This window comes from Gigantopelta aegis, chromosome 3 (genome assembly GCF_016097555.1).
Source record: "Gigantopelta aegis isolate Gae_Host chromosome 3, Gae_host_genome, whole genome shotgun sequence".
NCBI lineage: Eukaryota > Metazoa > Mollusca > Gastropoda > Neomphalida > Peltospiridae > Gigantopelta > Gigantopelta aegis.
Window position 1 is genome coordinate 61,476,331 of NC_054701.1, and position 17,641 is coordinate 61,493,971.

General features: G+C 39.0%; 2 protein-coding genes across 3 annotated transcripts in view; one reads left to right on the plus strand and one right to left on the minus strand.

The window, feature by feature from the left end:
• Positions 1–3,908, plus strand: LOC121368761 (guanine nucleotide exchange factor subunit RIC1-like). Its single transcript, XM_041493507.1, has 3 exons — positions 1–5; positions 2,745–2,823; positions 2,860–3,908. The coding sequence occupies exons 1-3, from the start codon at positions 1–3 to the stop codon at positions 3,559–3,561; spliced, it is 786 nt and encodes a 261-aa protein (XP_041349441.1). The 3' UTR covers positions 3,562–3,908.
• A 6-nt stretch (positions 3,909–3,914) lies between these two features.
• Positions 3,915–17,641, minus strand: part of LOC121368384 — a 48,030-nt gene continuing 34,303 nt past the window's right edge. For both annotated transcript variants that reach the window (XM_041493081.1, XM_041493080.1), the window contains 3 exons: positions 13,698–13,733; positions 8,792–8,854; positions 3,915–4,096 (listed from right to left, as the gene is read on the minus strand). In XM_041493081.1, coding sequence (XP_041349015.1) covers positions 3,917–4,096; positions 8,792–8,854; positions 13,698–13,733 — 279 coding nt within the window. In that variant the 3' untranslated portion in view covers positions 3,915–3,916. The remainder of the gene's footprint in view (positions 4,097–8,791; positions 8,855–13,697; positions 13,734–17,641) is intronic.

Below are 17,641 nucleotides of genomic sequence, written 5' to 3' on the forward strand. Positions count from 1 at the left end.
ATGACGTATGTTGTTATAAGGTGTGTAAGAAATGGGACGTGTAACAAATGGGAGGGCACCCTCGGCAGTCCCTCGCGGCTTTCGGCATTCTAACCTTCGTAGGATAAAGCTGATATCATTCTTAAAGGAATGCTAAAGCAAGGCTTTTGGACTGGTATGCATATTCAACGATAGATAATGTACATTATTGCTTAATATCAACAAGTATAATAGTATAGTTAATTAATAAAACGGTTAAATGTGACCGCTATTATATATAACGGGCGCAGCTATTTTGTACCATCCCAGTGAATACGCCCTCTGGCGAGCTGGTCGTTACGTAATACCTAACGTGTCACGTCAGGAATTAGTCTTCGAATTGAAGAAACAAAACATACCCGATTTTTGCGGATGCATTGCAATGTTCTGTAATAATATCCATCCCAGTAACACAGCAACGTGTATATGCGGTTTATTTTTCAATACAAAATAAACCACCATTGTCAAAGTGTTGAAATAACTGTATTATATTTTGTATATAAATTAACCCACGTACTGCAATAATAGTCGGAGTGTTTTCTTGGTTAATTGGTCTTTTCTTTCCGTGGCCTGTACCTGTGGTTCTTGATTGGCAGGTGTATATTTAGACGGTGTCTAGACACACTAAAAATACGTGCCTCTTTTATTATCACAGGGTATTGTGTGATAACCTCAAATCGTAATGGACTTTACCAGCCATCCTGTTTTATTACTGTAAGTAATTCTGTAAAACCCTTGATTAAGTAGACTTTCCCGTCTAAAATCACAAAAATTACCAATTACGTAGTAACAAAGAAAGAAAATTATCACTTGGGTATCATGAGTGGTCGTTTTCGCTCGAACGTATCCTACCAATAGCCTGAATAGGCCTAATAATATGTATTTTTGCTTTGTGTTTTTTAAAAGAAAAAAATACTATAACTCCATTTCGTTATATTGATGCAAATTGAAATATATTTAGTTAAATAGTTTATTATACTATCAAGTCATTTATGTTGTTTTACAAGTCAGGTTGATGAAAGCGAAGCGCCTTGTTGTAAATTAGAGCGTTTGTTTACACTGTGCATAATAGAGAAGTTGGACCTGTGCTGACGTCACTTCGCCCCAAGCTATACCACCGGACGTCACAAAAACGAAACAAAATGGCTGCCCCCAGTTAGCAGGAATAATCATGTTTTTTTATTAATTCTAAAATTACGCATTTTTCATTGGTTAAAGTGTCAGTATGTGTTGGTGGTCCGGGTATGCATCTTTCCAACAAATAAGGCTCTTGTTGGAGTTTAGTCTACCTTTAAGACAGTAACCAGTTATTCTCTATTTATTCTTTATTCTGTATCTCTAATCTGTACTATATCTCTTTATTCTGTATATCTGTAATATGTTTCTTTCAAGTATTATAAATTATCTCTTTTTTTTCCAGTGTAAAATCTCTTTATTCTGCATTTCTTTCCTGTACAATCAGAGGCGGATCTAGGGGGCCCGTACCCCCAACCCTAAATTTTGCGACAGTTATAATTTTATTATATATTAATTTTCTTTTTTTTTACGAACCCCTCCAAACCTCGCCCAAAGTTCCATTGACATTCCGCTTCATGTCATTGCCTCCCCCCCCGAAAGAATTTTTTTTAAAATAAATTAATAATAATAATAGTATCTCGTTATTCCGCATCAATAAAGAGTAATCGTCACGGTCCTGTAACATGATGAATGAAAAGAGAACAAAGTCAAACAAAGTTAGTCAAGAAATATGTTCTTATAAACAATAATATTGGTTAACATTATCTGTATATCAATAACAACAATTACTGTTTCAATATTACAAAAGCAGCTAAATAGTCAAATAATTTCACTAGTTTGGGGGATGAAATCAGGTTGGACGTTCCACTTCTCGTTTTGCTGAAGACTTTAATTTTACTTCATAATACTGTCATAGTGTAACATTTACCTCTATATTCAAGTGCAATTTATATATTTAGCTGTTCATGTACAATTCAGTTAATTGTTATTCTGTCACCTGCATATATGCAATAACTTAGACTTTAATTAATTAGGGGCTAGCAATCAGACCAATTAGAGTGACACTAAATTACAGCAATCTAGGACCTAAGGATTTTAATTGGTGCCCTCAACTTGTGAATTCTGTTATTCACTTAACATTACGGGGCGGGACGTAGCCCAGTGGTAAAGTGCTCGCTTGATGTGCAGTCGGTGTGGGATCGATCTCCGTCAGTGGGCCCACTGGGCTATTTCTCGCTCCAGCCAGTGCACCACGACTGGTACATCAAAGGCCGTGGCATGTTCTATCCTGTCTATGGAATGGTGCATATAAAAGATCCCTGGCTGCTAATCAAAAAGAGTAGTCCATGAAGTGGTGACAGCGGGTTTCCTCCCACAATATCTGTGTGGTCCTTAACCATATGTCCGACGCCATATAACCATAAATAAAATGTGTTGAGTGAAAGACATATGGTTAAGGACAATACAGATATTAGGAGAGGAAACCCGCTGTCGCCACTTTATGGGCTACTCTTTTCGATTAGCAGCAAGGGATATTTTATGTGCAAAGACAGGGTAGTACATACCACGGCCTTTGATATACCAGTCGTGGTGCACTGGCTGGAACGAGAAATAGCGCAATGGGCCCACCGACGGGGATCGATCTCACACCGACCGCGCATCGAGCGAGCGCTGTACCACTGGGCTACGCCCCGCCCCCCTGTGTGAAGTGCGTCATTTAAAAAAAAAAACATTTCCTTCCTTCATTTAGCGAGTACACCAAGGTGCAAAATTTACCCCAGCCTACAGGCAAGCGAGTACATCAAAATCTACCTCAGCCTACAGGCAAGCGAGTACATCAAAATCTACCTCAGCCTACAGCCAAGCGAGTACACCAAGATCTACCTCAGCCTACAGCCAAGCGAGTACACCAAGATCTACCTCAGCCTACAACCAAGCGACTACACCAAGATCTACCTCAGCCTACACCCAAGCGACTACACCAAGATCTACCTCAGCCTACAGCCAAGCGACTACACCAAGATCTACCTCAGCCTACACCCAAGCGAGTACATCAAGATCTACCTCAGCCTACAGCCAAGCGAGTACACCAAGATCTACCTCAGCCTACAACCAAGCGAGTACACCAAGATCTACCTCAGCCTACAACCAAGCGACTACACCAAGATCTACCTCAGCCTACACCCAAGCGAGTACATCAAGATCTACCTCAGCCTACAGCCAAGCGAGTACACCAAGATCTACCTCAGCCTACAACCAAGCGACTACACCAAGATCTACCTCAGCCTACAGCCAAGCGAGTACACCAAGATCTACCTCAGACTACAACCAAGCGACTACATCCAGATTTACCTCAGCCTACAGCCAAGCGAGTACATCAAGATCTACCTCAGCCTACAACCAAGTGAGTACATCAAGATTTACCTCAGCCTACAACCAAGCGAGTACATCAAGATCTACCTTTGCCTACAGCCAAGCGAGTACATCAAGAGTTACCTAACCTTTACAGCCAAACAAGTACAATGACAATCTACCTGACTCCACAGCGAAGTACAGCCAAGAACAACTAAATTAAGTATAATTGAACGAGCACAGTCTTGCGAAAAAGAACTTTTTCTAATCACAATTTGACAGAAATAGAACTTACAGAGCAGATGGACCAACAGACGTGCGTCAATATTCGTGTCAACGAAAACGAAAATTCGGACGACTAGCTTATCACGGAATTCTACAAAATGGAACTTCGCAAGCGACAAGGTCTGTCATAACGGTAAAAGAAATTGTGAATGTCATGCAAATCCATGTTCATTACAAATGTTCTGTTTAAAACTTGCATCTCGTTTGTCAAATCCAGCTCTCTCTCTCTCTCTCTGAAATTATATCATATCATCTGTTCTGGCCACAAATCTTCTTCTATCATCTCGCACAGACATTTTTTCCTCATCACGGTGGCATGGCGTTCATGAATCGATTCGTCCAAGTCGTTCCACTGTAAAATTCGGTCGTAGTTGTTGCTTACAAACAGTCTTATGTGGTGGTCTGCCACACGTTTGGCAAGAGCCTAAAACAATACAAAAAAGTAAAACATTTGTAAGTACCTACACACACACACACACACACACACACACACACACACACACACACACAAACAAACAAACAAACAAACAAACAACCCACAAAACATGTTCTAGTGGTCACCTCTGTTATAAATATACAAAATAGTGGTGATTTAATGGTTTTGTTTTTGGACTTAAAATTGGTACATATTGGATTCGCATCCCGGTATCGCTTCCCAAAACGAGTTCTCTCTATGAACTGACCATCAACCTACTGTTCTCTATTTGTAATTACTGGGCGACTATCATGCAAAACATTAATATAGGTTCATCAGCAACAATATTTGAGTTACAAACCATTAAACAAGAACTTCTCTTTGTTCTGTTGTTTAACAATTGAATGTACCGGTACATTGTATTAATTGTGACGTTAATGGCAGTATTAACTACAGAACAGCTTAGTGCATAAGTGTGTAACGCCTTCTTATTGTTCCTACCTTACTTACTTACTTACTTACTTACTTAATTATAGATATTTGACGTGCCCATATTCAATTAAGGTTCAAGCACATACCTCCATGAACGTCAAAAATAAAAACATTATCACGTTCAATTATTATAATTACAATCTTTTTTACTACTTACTCACTGAAAATTAAAACACGGCACAAGGAAAAAACCCCACGTAAATTTATGACCGGGTAATTTAAATACTACAAATGTTAACAAAAAGTTCCTGTGCACCAAATAATTGCATATAGAATATAATTTACTTGAAATCTGGTCATAAAAATTCAGTAAATGAACGTGAAACCACTCACTTCGATATTACAGCGGTGTCCTGTCAATTGCACAAGATATTCATGCTTTGTGATCACATGTTGCATTACTAGCATTCTTGGTCACGTGTTCCTGTGTGACGTCATTTTTCTTATCATTGGACTCTAAAACTGTTAAATTGATGATGTAAACTACACCAAAAATTTAATTTATTGTTCCATATTTACAAAAAACCACAAATAAACGTCACTGTATACAAGAAAGTCACATGACATGCTGTCAAAGTTGAAGGTTGTCAAACATGGATTTTACACATTAGAACATTCGTTTAATAGTGTGTGAATCCACCCCTGGCGCGAATACACTCGACACATCGTTGCCTCATGCTGTTGATCAGACGTCTGAAGAACTCTTGGGGAATGGCCTGCCACTCTGCCATAAGAAGTTGACCCAGATCATGAAGGTTAGCCGGAGGGGCATGGTTATCCCGAACTCTCCTGCCTAATTCGTCCCAGGCGTTCTCTATTGGGGCCAAGTCAGGCGAATATGCTGGCCAATCCATCCTGGCGATACCTTGTTGTCTGAGAAAGTCCGTTACCACCCTGGCGCGGTGGGGTCTGGCATTGTCATCCTGCAGAACTGCCCCGCCGCCAATCTGCTGAAGGCCTGGGAGAACCAACGGCCGGATAATCTCATTCAGATAGCGGATTCCATTCAGATTGCCATCCACCACATAGAGGGGGGTCCTGTGGTGGATAGAGATGCCGCCCCACACTATGACGCTGCCACCACCGAACCGGTGACGTTGTCTAACGTTAACGTCAGCGAAGCGCTCCCCAGGACGTCTGTAGACACGAACCCGACCGTCGTTGAACTGGAGACTAAACCTGGACTCATCAGTGAACATCACTCGACCCCACTGAACACGTTGCCACCGCAGATGAAGCGTGCACCAGTGACATCTGGCCGTTCTGTGACGTGGTAGGAGTGGTGGTCGAACAGCCTGGCGACGGCAGCGTAGATTATTGGCTCTCAGACGATTGCGTATGGTTTGATCAGACACTCGAGTTCCAGTCGCAGTCCGCAGATTGTCACGTAATCGGCGTGCAGTGGTTGTGCGTTGACGTAGAGCCATATTGGTGATGTAGCGGTCCTCTCTATTTGTAGTGCTTCGGGGTCTTCCCGAACGTGGACGATTTCGAACAGAATTCGTTGCTTGGTACCGTTGCCACAGTCGGCCAACGACACTGACTGACACCAAGTCTCAGAGCAACATTTCTTTGCGTACTGCCATCCTGAAGCCAAGCAATAGCCCTTCCTCGATCTTCGATAGTCAGTTGACGTCGTACCATTGTCGAATTTGGAGTGTGCACCGTACACGAACGCAAGCTCCAATTATATGGAAATTCAGCATTGGGAACATGGAATACACATGCAAAGCGTGCAAATGAAGCGCTTTGTGAAAAAGCAAGTTATGGGCACTTAGCAGACCTTTCGCTTTCGCCCTAATTTACGTGCAAATGTAAGCATGTTTTCGCCATTAGAACTAGTCGACAGTGTCAATGACAGTGGATTTTAATTCATTTATGGGTTGCTTAGACCCACTTTCGTCAAAATGGAACAATACCATGCGTGACATTATGGTCTAGCTAATATAATTGACATTCAGAAAATAATGTCGAAAATATCGTCTGACCCTTAAATTCTTTTGAGTAGTATATATATATATATATATATATATATATATATATATATATATATATATATATATATATATATACTGAACCCCTTTAGTATCACTGGGATACGGTGTTCCTGTGAACTTCATTTAATTGGTGAACACTATCATCAACACACATATGGGCAGAGATGGGGTTTTATTCCGTGATACCAGATTGAACATCATAGGGGTCAAAACTAAAAATAGTTGGTGGAACATGTGATTATCAAATGGATATCAGTAGCATGTGTGTCCTTCACTGGATGCAATACACGCTGTGCATCGACGCCTCATGGAGATAACCAAGTTCTGGAAGGAGGCTTGTGGCAGTTGGTTCCATTCCTGCAATATGGCCGCATCAAGGTCACGGAGATTCTGGATTTGTGGCCTCAGATAAAGACGCCGTCCCAGCTCGTCCCAGACGTGTTCAATAGGTGCCATATCCGGGGAAAGAGCAGGCCATGGTATGGCATTAATTTTTGCTTGCAGCTAGGAACAGCATGCTCACACGTACCGTATGAGGACCAGCATTATATTGGTGAAAGACATGCAGGTGAGGATGTGCTTGGAACATGGGCACAACGACAGGCTGTAAAACTTCATCTCTGTAGTTTATCGCATGCATCCGTCCCCTACAAATGCGCAGGAGGGTCCTGTGATCAAAAGTGAAGGTACCCCAAACCATCACTGCCACCACCAATCCATTGGTCTGGCGCACACAACAATCCGCATAACGTTCACTGCGACGTCTCCACACAAGATGACGACCATCAGCGTGATGCAGATGAAAGCGACTTTCAACACCGAATAGGACCTCTCTCCAATCATGCACTCGCTGTTGACGATGCTGATTGGTCAGGATAGGATTAACATACGGTCGCCGTGCACGACGTCCCGCTGCAGCTAAACCGCAACCTTATGGTGGATGCACACACTGGATCCCGTAGATTCTGTTTAGCTGCAGCTGTTTCCGTAGCTGGACGGAATCGATCACGCAGACGAAGGAGCCGAATGTATCCATCTTGCGCTGGGGTCGTCATGTGTGGCTGCCCAAGACGTTGACGGTCACGAGTTGATCGTGTTTGCCTCAACCTTCCATTTAACCTGGTTATTATGAAGTGATGACAACTGAATTGTCTGGCAACCGCTCGAATGGAAATTCCACTTTGTAGCAATCCTATTGCTTGATTGCGTTGGTTTTCTGTCAATCGCGGCATCATTTACTGTATTTTACGAATGTTTAGAGGGGAAAATCACCACAGATCAGTGTTCCAAGGATCTTTCATGGTATATTGCTTCAAAAACATCTAAACTATTGTGCTCTTCTTAAGTACAGCAGGCAAAAATAATGATTTTCATGATTTGCATGTGCACGTAGTTGAGTTGAAACAAGGTCTCAATGTTGTGTTCGGACGCATCGTTTAACATGTTTATATTAAGTTTAAATTGATATTGTTACCAAATATTGTAATGTTTAAAACATACGTGAGGAACTAGGTGGTGCGTTTCTAAAGGAGTTCAGTATATATATATATATATATATATATATATATATATATATATATATATGTATATGTATGTATGTATGTATGTATGTATGTATGTATGTATATATGTATGTTTCTAAAGGAGTAAGTATATATGTGTATTTTTATATATTGTATACTTTATATATTTTATATACATATATATATGTATAGTTTGTTTTAGGCATGTGTGTGATGTGTTTAAAATGTACTTTGTGGGTGTGTGTTTATGTGTGTGTGTGTTGTGTGGTGTGTGTGTGTGTGTGTGTGTATTAAACTGGTAATAATATATAGACACATGGAATGGTATTTTGATATTTTGTTAATTACTTTGTTGTTTTTATATACAGAGGATATGCTGTAGTTAGTTTGTTTTAGGCATGGTGATGATCATCTTAAAATCTACTTTGTGGGTGGCTGCATATTAATTTAACACGTTTATGCTCAATGCTTGTTTTTTTGTGGGGGGGTTTGTTGTTTTTTTAAAGCTCATATCATGCGATAAATCCTGAAACAGTCATAAAAATACACAGAGAATAAGAAGTCAGTGACGAAATGCATCGACTTTATCCTGAGAGTGTAAGTATAAACATTTTGCTTTAAATGGTAGTTGGTTCATACAAACAATTATTTCAAGATAAATATATATTAGTAATTGGACGTGAAAATCAAACCTCTTTTTCGGAATTCTCTGCACTAGCATTGTACATCCTGAGAAAGCAGTCTCTTAGATAAAGCTGGAAATATAAAAAAAAAAAAAAAACATAATTAAGTATATGTGGTTTGATGTAATCCTTTCAAAATCCTTTCAAAATATTGTCTGTGCAAGCGATGGAAGTGATGTTTATAGAAATAGAATATTTTTGATGTAATGTAATTTCATTACAGCTAACATACTACAACTGTCCTAATTAGTTGTTCATTTAGAATAATTAGGGAAAGGTTTAGAATTAGAAGTAGGATTTGGGTTAGTTTTAGATTCTTGGAGTGCATTATAGTTTTTAATATAAATTTCGGTGGAACATATTTCTAGACGGACTGATTACTAGTATACTATACTATCATATTCACAGCCAGGCACGGATTCAGGACCCCCTTAGGCTAGTTTTGGTCAAACAACATATATTACAGAATACAAAAAAAAATGCAAACGTATCCCGTCCACCTTTCAAGGACGTTTAAATTCCATTTTCCAAAACAAGAACGGACTTTGGGGGGGGGGGGGGGGGGGGGGGGGGGGGGGGGGGGGGGGGGTAGTTCGCGTACATTTCTCTTTTAGAGAGTTAACTTAAATTTTCTTGTTCTATATGCCAAAGCCTTCAGAAAATGTTTGGGTAACACTTCCAGGTAAAGTACGTTTTCTCAGCAGAGCACATTTATGATTTTTGGTTGGCCGCCAAAAGGCTAAAATGATGATATTGGAGTTTCATGCAATACATATATTATTTGACTCCCATAGATTATTCATTTTGATTTATTTCAATTGTTTTTGTGTTACTAACTATATTTTAGCATTATTAATTGTCATAAACCTAGGTCAGGGGTAAAAAATGACCGTATTTTACATATTTTTATTTGGAAATCGCTTTCCATTTGAAAGTAGCTCAAAGTCTAATGGCTTCTCAGTCAACCAATACTGTAAGCAGAGTTCCACAAATTGGCCAAACGTTCCTTCATTAAGTGCTCAGAGCAATACAGTTTTCCATTTGATACCTCGGGTTGCTGAATGATACCCATAGGGCCCATTGTATCCCTACCCCCTAAAATAAACACTTTTAGCGCATTTCATCAAATGACCATATCTCCTGAAGTAGGAGTCACAAAAAGTTAATCTTTGTGTCTAGAAATATGTTTTTAACCCCAAATAATTGATTGGTACCATTACTGTGATTTTTTGGAGTTGACCTAATTGGCATAATTCCAAGATGGCGTCCAAAATGGCCGCAGAATACTGAATTAGACATAACTTCGCATATAGAAGAACATTCCAAGTGACACTTTAAAAAAAAGAGTCAAATACACAACTTCTGCACCCCTCCTCCTCCCTACCATATCCCAGATAATAATTAAAAACCCCATCCAATCAAAAAGTCCACATTAATAAAGAATGAAGTTCAATCATTAACAATATCAGGCCTATACATTGTGTTTAATATAGTACAAACGAACCTTTCATGAATTATCATTATTTATCATTGATAACTGCCCTAAATACTACTATTTAAAGATTACTTCATTATTAGTGCAAAAGTTTCAAACATACCAAAATACTACAGAACTCAAGCTAATCTTATCAGACAAGTACATTTTTTTACAGGAATTGAGTGATGTTGTCTTACACGGACAGAATTTGCAACATTTGACCTCAGCCATCCTGCAAGGGCAAAATGACCTGATACACTTATGGCATGAGTATATATATGACTGACCAAATAAGGCATTAATTGACCTTGGTCGTGCTTATAGCCACACTCTTGTGGTTTCAGTGATCCAATAGTTTGAGGGTCGAGATGGCTCTGCAAGGCATGCGTGGTGGTGTGGGCGTTATAGAACGCACGCTGGATATGAGGCAGGATTATGTGGCTGGTCGAGGGCAGGTTGTCGAGAGAGCTGCCTTTACTGAAATCGAAAATCTCTGCATGGAGGTCACAGACATTTGTGGTATAACATTTGTGGTATCTCAGCACATTCACCAAATAATACTTGGCATTGCGAATCATGACTGTAGAGAGGGTTGAATATCTCCCAAAGTTTTTGATATACTTCTCCAGTTCTGCTTTCAAAGTTGCCTTCTTCGTACCAACTTTGCTGGTGATGTCAAACCCTGTAAGGCTGTACAAAGCTGGGAATACTGTACAGTGCTGGTGACCCAGGATGTCGAACAGAGTAGGAAGGGACACACACCTAGCGAGTGAAATCTCCCACTCCAGTTCGTACCCACAGCTCCTTAAGTTCGTATTGCAGCAATACGGAGATGTGGTAGAGCAGGGCGACAATTACATCTATATCAATGGAGATTAAAACATATACTTTGTGTCCCGAGGTGGGCTGGTCATTATATCGTTGTCACTGAACAGGAGAGGAGAGTGTGTGACATATTTCAAAAGGTCCTTTGTTGTGAGGCCACGATCACGGGCGATTTCAATAATTTTCTCCACAATATTCACCTCCTTCGCTATCTTCGTGATTGTTTGCTGTGCGCGGGATAATGACCAGCCTAGAGAAAAGCCAGCTACTCAAAGAGTTATGCTACAGTCACATATCCACCGGGCTCAGTACGAATGTTTCTACATACGGTGGATTTCTATGATTTCGGTATCACAGGGGTCTGCGGCATCCATGTGTAGCAGTCACATATTCAGCGGAGCCCGCGAGGCGCCTGCGGGCAAGCTGCAAGAGTACTGCAGGATAATCCTACGGACGCCGCACGGCAGTCGGACAGGAGCCGTGAGATACCCGTGCGATTTTTACACATCGTACGGGGCTCGATAGGGACTTGTACGGACATCGTAAGATACTTGTATGATGATCTTGGAAATTGTATGGGTGCCGTACGATTTGAGGGCCCCGAAATTAAGTGCCAAAATCATACGGCATCTGTACGAATGTTGCAGGGGCCATACTGGGCCCGTGCGATGCTATATACGTGTCTACGGGTTTACGGCCAATAACAATTTCTACGACACATCAGGAACTTTTAACTCTGCGCTAAAAGCTTCCGATGCGCCCTACAGCGAGGAAAGAATGCCAAGGCACCCGCATGGTATTCTGCCTCATATCCAGCGTGCGTTCTATAATGCCCAAACCACCATAAATGCCTTGCAAAGCCATCTCGACCCTGAAACTGTTGATTGAATCATTGAAACCGCAATATTGTGGCTTTGAGCACGACCAAGGTCAACCAATGCCTGCAACATCGTAGCAAATCCTTGAGGTTAATTTGTCAGTCATATGCTCATGTCATAAGTGTATCAGTTCAATTTGCCCTTGCAGGATGGCTGAGGTCAAATGTTGCAAATTCTGTCGGTGTAAGAAAACATCACTCACAGGGCTAGCTCTGGCACTCGCCAAATTCGCCAATTGTGAATTTTATTTTAATTTGGCGAAATAATTTCATGTATTTTTTTTTTTTTTTTTTTTTTTTTAAACTGTCAATTTCTGCAATTTTTGAAGTTTAATAGACAATTTGGCGAAATATTTTGCTCACCCAGAGCTAGCCCTGACTCGATTCATGTAAGAAATGTAATTGTCTGATAAAGTTCTGCAGTATTTTGGTATGTTTGAAACATTTGCACTAATAATGTAATAATTTCACTTGAAATGTTCTTCTGTATGCGAAGTTATATCTAATTCAGTATTCCGCGGCCATTTTGGACGCCATCTTGGAATTATGCTAATTAGGTAAACTCCAAAAAAGTCACAGTAATAGTACCAGATACTTTTTTGGGATCAAAACACATTTATAGACACAAAGATTAACTTCTTATGGCACACACTTTAGGAGATATGGTCATTTGACGAAATGCCCTAAAAGTGTTTATTTTATGGGGTAGGGATACAATGGCCCCATGGGTATCATCCAGCAATTCGAGGTATCAAATAGAAAATTGTATTGCTCTGAGGATTTAATGAAGAAACTTTTGGCCAATTTGTGGAACTCTGCTTACAGTATTGGTGGACTGAGAAGCCATTAGACTTTGAGCTACTTTCAAATCAAAAGCGATTTCCGAGTAAAAATATGTAAAATAAGGTCAGTGTGTACTCCCAATCCAGGTTTATGGCAATGAATAATGCTAAAATATAGTTAGTAACACGCAAACAATTGAAATAAATCAAAATGAATCATCTATGGGTGTCAAATAATTATTTATTGCATGAAACTCTAATATCGTCATTTTAGCCTTTTGGCGGCGAACCAAAAATCATAAATGTGCTCTGCTGAGAAAACTTACTTGATCTGGGAGTGTTACCCAAACTTTTTCTGAAAACCTTATAGAACAATATATAGAACAGAAAATTTAAGTTAACTCTCTAAAAGAGAAATAATGTGTGCGAACTACCCCCAGAGCCAGGACTATTGGTCAATTATCTAAATATTGAGTCCAACGATGGTTAATTTCAAAACTCCTTTAGAAAAGTTATTTAATACATCCTCTGTGATTATAGTAAAGTTTGTTTTGTTTAACGCCACCACTGGAGCACATCGATTAATTAATCATCTGCTATTAGATGTCAAACATTTGCTAATTCTGACTCATAGTTAACAGAGGAAACCTGCTACATTTTTTTCTAATTCAGCAAGGGATCTTTTATATATACTTTCTAACAGACAGAAACACACATACAACGGCCATTGTCCAGTTGTGGTGCACTGGTTGGAACGAGAAAAACCCAATCAGCTGAATGGATCCACCGAGGTGGTTCGATCCTGCGACGGAAGCACCTCAAGTGAGCACTCAACCGACTGAGCTAAATCCTTCCCTTCCCTCCCTCGTGATTATATTAATGCACTGATAAGGGAAAACAATATCCATAACAGTCGTCTGATTGGTAAGTCTGTTTTGTTAACTTACTACACACCTGGCAGAGATCCATGTCGTAGAACATGAACTGCAGCTGGAAACAGTCAAGGAAACCACATGCGTTTATTCGTATATTCTTACACAACCGTTGGCGAGAACATCATTCGTTATGTTTTACAACACATATTGTTAACACACATATGTACGATACCATTTTAAAGACATACGACTGGTTGTTCGTAGGTGATGAACCGGTCACCAATGCCAATGGGCAAAAAAAGCACGTCGAATCGATCATTCTGTGGCATACCAGTTTACCTGAAATTGACTTGTCTGTGACGCACAAGTTGACTATAAGCGCTAGGGCCGTACAGTTGGAAATTTAATTAAAACTGTTTTTTGAAGATATGTAAGAAATAAAATACTACATTCGTTTCCATTAGATACCATATATCTTACAACTCGTTGTTTAAAAACTCGTTTTCGCATGATAGATACGTTTTTAAACTACTCGTTGTAAGATAACGCTACCTAACGGCCGCTATTTATAGTACGTCTGCGTCAAAAGGGAACCAACGGATTGGCAGGTAATTTTACAGTGCTGGAACTTGTATAAAAGCGTATTACTGTTTTAAACACATACAAACTCTCAACTTTATTCCATACCCATAAAAAAGGATAATATGGTAATTAGAGAAAAATTACTTAAAGAGACTGCTCCGAGTTTTCTGTCATTGTCATTACATGTTTCCGATTATACTTGATGAAAGTTGCATATTAAATATATTATCTTGTGTAGAATACCAGTGTCTGCATACTAAATATATTATCTTGTGTAGAATACCAGTGTCTGCATATTAAATATACTCAACAGCAAAAGAAACGCAAATTTTTTAAAGAGGCTAAACATTAATTGAAAAGTTAGATTTTTTGCCTGCGTGTAATGTAATGGATGTATTTTGAAGCAAATCGTCCCTTGTAACAGTTTTCAATTCGTTTTGTTAGCATTTACGGTTGAAGCATGTCATCAAAACATATCATAGGAAAATGTCATGGGATTGTCAAGTAAGAGATCCTCGTAAAAATCAAAAAGCATGTTTTGTTCATGACATTATAGAGTATAAAAATATCCAATTTATAAAAACAATTTCACCAATATTTATGTCGTACGAATATGCCAAGACTTACCTTACAACAGCGGGAACAAGCAACCGGACGCCTACAGGCAGGTGAAAGCGTTAGTAATGTTGTCAATGCTTTTAACGTTCACAACCATTTGTCGTCTGAAAGATCGTTTTGTCACCACCAACAGTACTGCTGACCTTCTTCGAAGTGGCCGTCCTTGTGTCACCACCCAACGACAGGACAGACATATTCATCGCTTGCATATTCGCGATCCATTCCTGACAGCCAGTAAAACAGCTCGACAAACAATTGGAGTCCACAACCGACCTTTTCAGTGGTGACACAGTTAGACGTAGACTCCGTATAAACACTCTCAGTTGTCGTGGTCCTGCCCGTCGTCCAATCTAATTAAAATTAGCTCCACTATTACATGTGGATCTAACAGCAGCCCGTTGGAGCTGATGTCCATCTGACCTTTCCTTCGACCAATCAAAACCTTACTTGCAAAATCATGCCAGTAATTTGAAAAGAATTTGAAAACATTCGGGATTATGCCGAGGGTATACGAAATGATTCGAGTGAATTACGAAATATGCCGGAAACTAATTTCAATATAACATTTTATATAAAATTCGTTTCAAGACGAAAAAAACACAACGTGATGGCATAGCCATAAAATCTGTTTATACTAGTATATAATCCAGAGTTTATTACTGCACTCCTCCCCCCCCCCCTTTTTTTTCAATGTTGAAATAGACCAACAAGTTCGCCTATTGCATAAATAGTCTCGCCCGATATTTTTAGAATTTGTATGCTCCCGAATAACGCTATAAAAGGCGAAGTGTAATTGGTTGATATTTAAATTGTTATTTATAGATGAAATGTTACCTGGACATGGGAGTCCACGCAATGCTGTTAGATCTACTGGTTAAGACCAGTAGAGCTAATTTCAATCAGATTGCCCGTCGTCCCAGGTTGACTCAGTAGCACAGGCAGAACCGTTTACAGTCGGCCACATTTCACCGGAATTGGCGTTATCAGCAGTGGAGACATGTGATCTCTACAGATGAAACTCGGGTTTGCATATTCCATGCTGATGGAAGAGTTCGAATATGGCGCAGACGTGGACATCGTTATGATGATCAGTGTGTGATGGAAAGAGATCCATGGGGTGGTCCAAGTGTTATGATATGAGCTGCAATTGGCCTGAATCAAAGACTTGGCCCAGTTGTCTTCCAGAATATTGGTCCAGGAAGGGGTAATGGTATTACAGCTCAGCGTTACATTGATCAGGCCCTCAGACCCCGTATAGTGCCGTTGTGTTTGCTCGTCATCCGCAATACACGTTCCAGCATGATAACGCCAGACCAAATATGTCATCATGTGTAGAATACCAGTGTGTGCATATTAAATATGTCATCATGTGTAGAATACCAGTGTATGCATATCAAATATGTCATCTTGTGTAGAATACCAGTGTCTGCATATTAAATATGTCATCTTGTGTAGAATACCAGTATCTGCATATTAAATATGTCATCTTGTGTAGAATACCAGTATCTGCATATTAAATATGTCATCATGTGTAGAATACCAGTGTATGCATATCAAATATGTCATCTTGTGTAGAATACCAGTGTCTGCATATTAAATATGTCATCTTGTGTAGAATACCAGTATCTGCATATTAAATATGTCATCATGTGTAGAATACCAGTGTCTGCATATTAAATATATTATCTTGTGTAGAATATCAATATCTGCATATTAAATATGTCATCTTGTGTAGAATACCAGTGTCTGCATATTAAATGTATCATCATGTGTAAATACCAGAGTCTGCATATTAAATATATTATCGTGTGTAGAATATCAATGTCTGCATATTAAATATATTATCTTGTGTAGAATACAAGTGTCTACATATTAACTATAGTATCTTGTGTACAATATCAGTGTCTGCATATTCAATAAGTCATCATATGTAGAATACCAGTGTCTGCATATTAAATATATTATCTTGTGTATAATACCAGTATCTGCATATTAAATATATTATCTTGTGTAGAATACCAGTGTCTGCATATTAAATATATTATTTTGTGTAGAATATCAATATCTGCATTTTAAATATGTCATCTTGTGTAGAATACCAGTGTCTGCATATTAAATATGTCATCTTGTGTAGAATACCAGTGTCTACATATTAAATATGTCATATTGTGTAGAATACCAGTGTCTACATATTAAATATAGTATCTTGTGTAGAATACCAGTGTCTGCATATTAAATATGTCACCTTGTGTAGAATACCAGTGTCTACATATTAAATATGTCATCTTGTGTAGAATACCAGTGTCTACATATTAAATATGTCATCTTGTGTAGAATACCAGTGTCTACATATTAAATATATGATCTTGTGTAGAATACCAGTGTCTACATATTAAATATAGTATCTTGTGTAGAATACCAGTGTCTGCATATTAAATGTATCATCATGTGTAGAATACCAGAGTCTGCATATTAAATATATTATCTTGTGTAGAATATCAGAGTTTGCATATTAAATATATTATCTTGTGTAGAATACCAGTGTCTGCATATTAAATATAGTATCTTGTCTACAATATCAGTGTCTGCATAATAAATATATTATCGTGTGTAGAATATCAGTGTCTGCATATTAAATGTATAATTGTGTGCAGAATATTAGTGTCTGCATATTAAATATATTATCTTGAACACTTAGAAATAGCCATGTAGTTTTGGACAAACATCGGAGAAATAACAGTTTAAATGCATTTCACTGCTGTATATATAACTATAGTAAACTCCACCTTCTCCCTGGGGACAAATGGGACACCCAACATTAAT

What these genes read in the sequence shown, in the direction of transcription:
- LOC121368761 (XM_041493507.1), top strand. An exon ending in AAATTTACCCCAGCCTACAG is followed by an intron (nt 2,824 to 2,859) that starts GCAAGCGAGTAC and finishes CTCAGCCTACAG; the next exon opens with GCAAGCGAGTACATCAAAAT.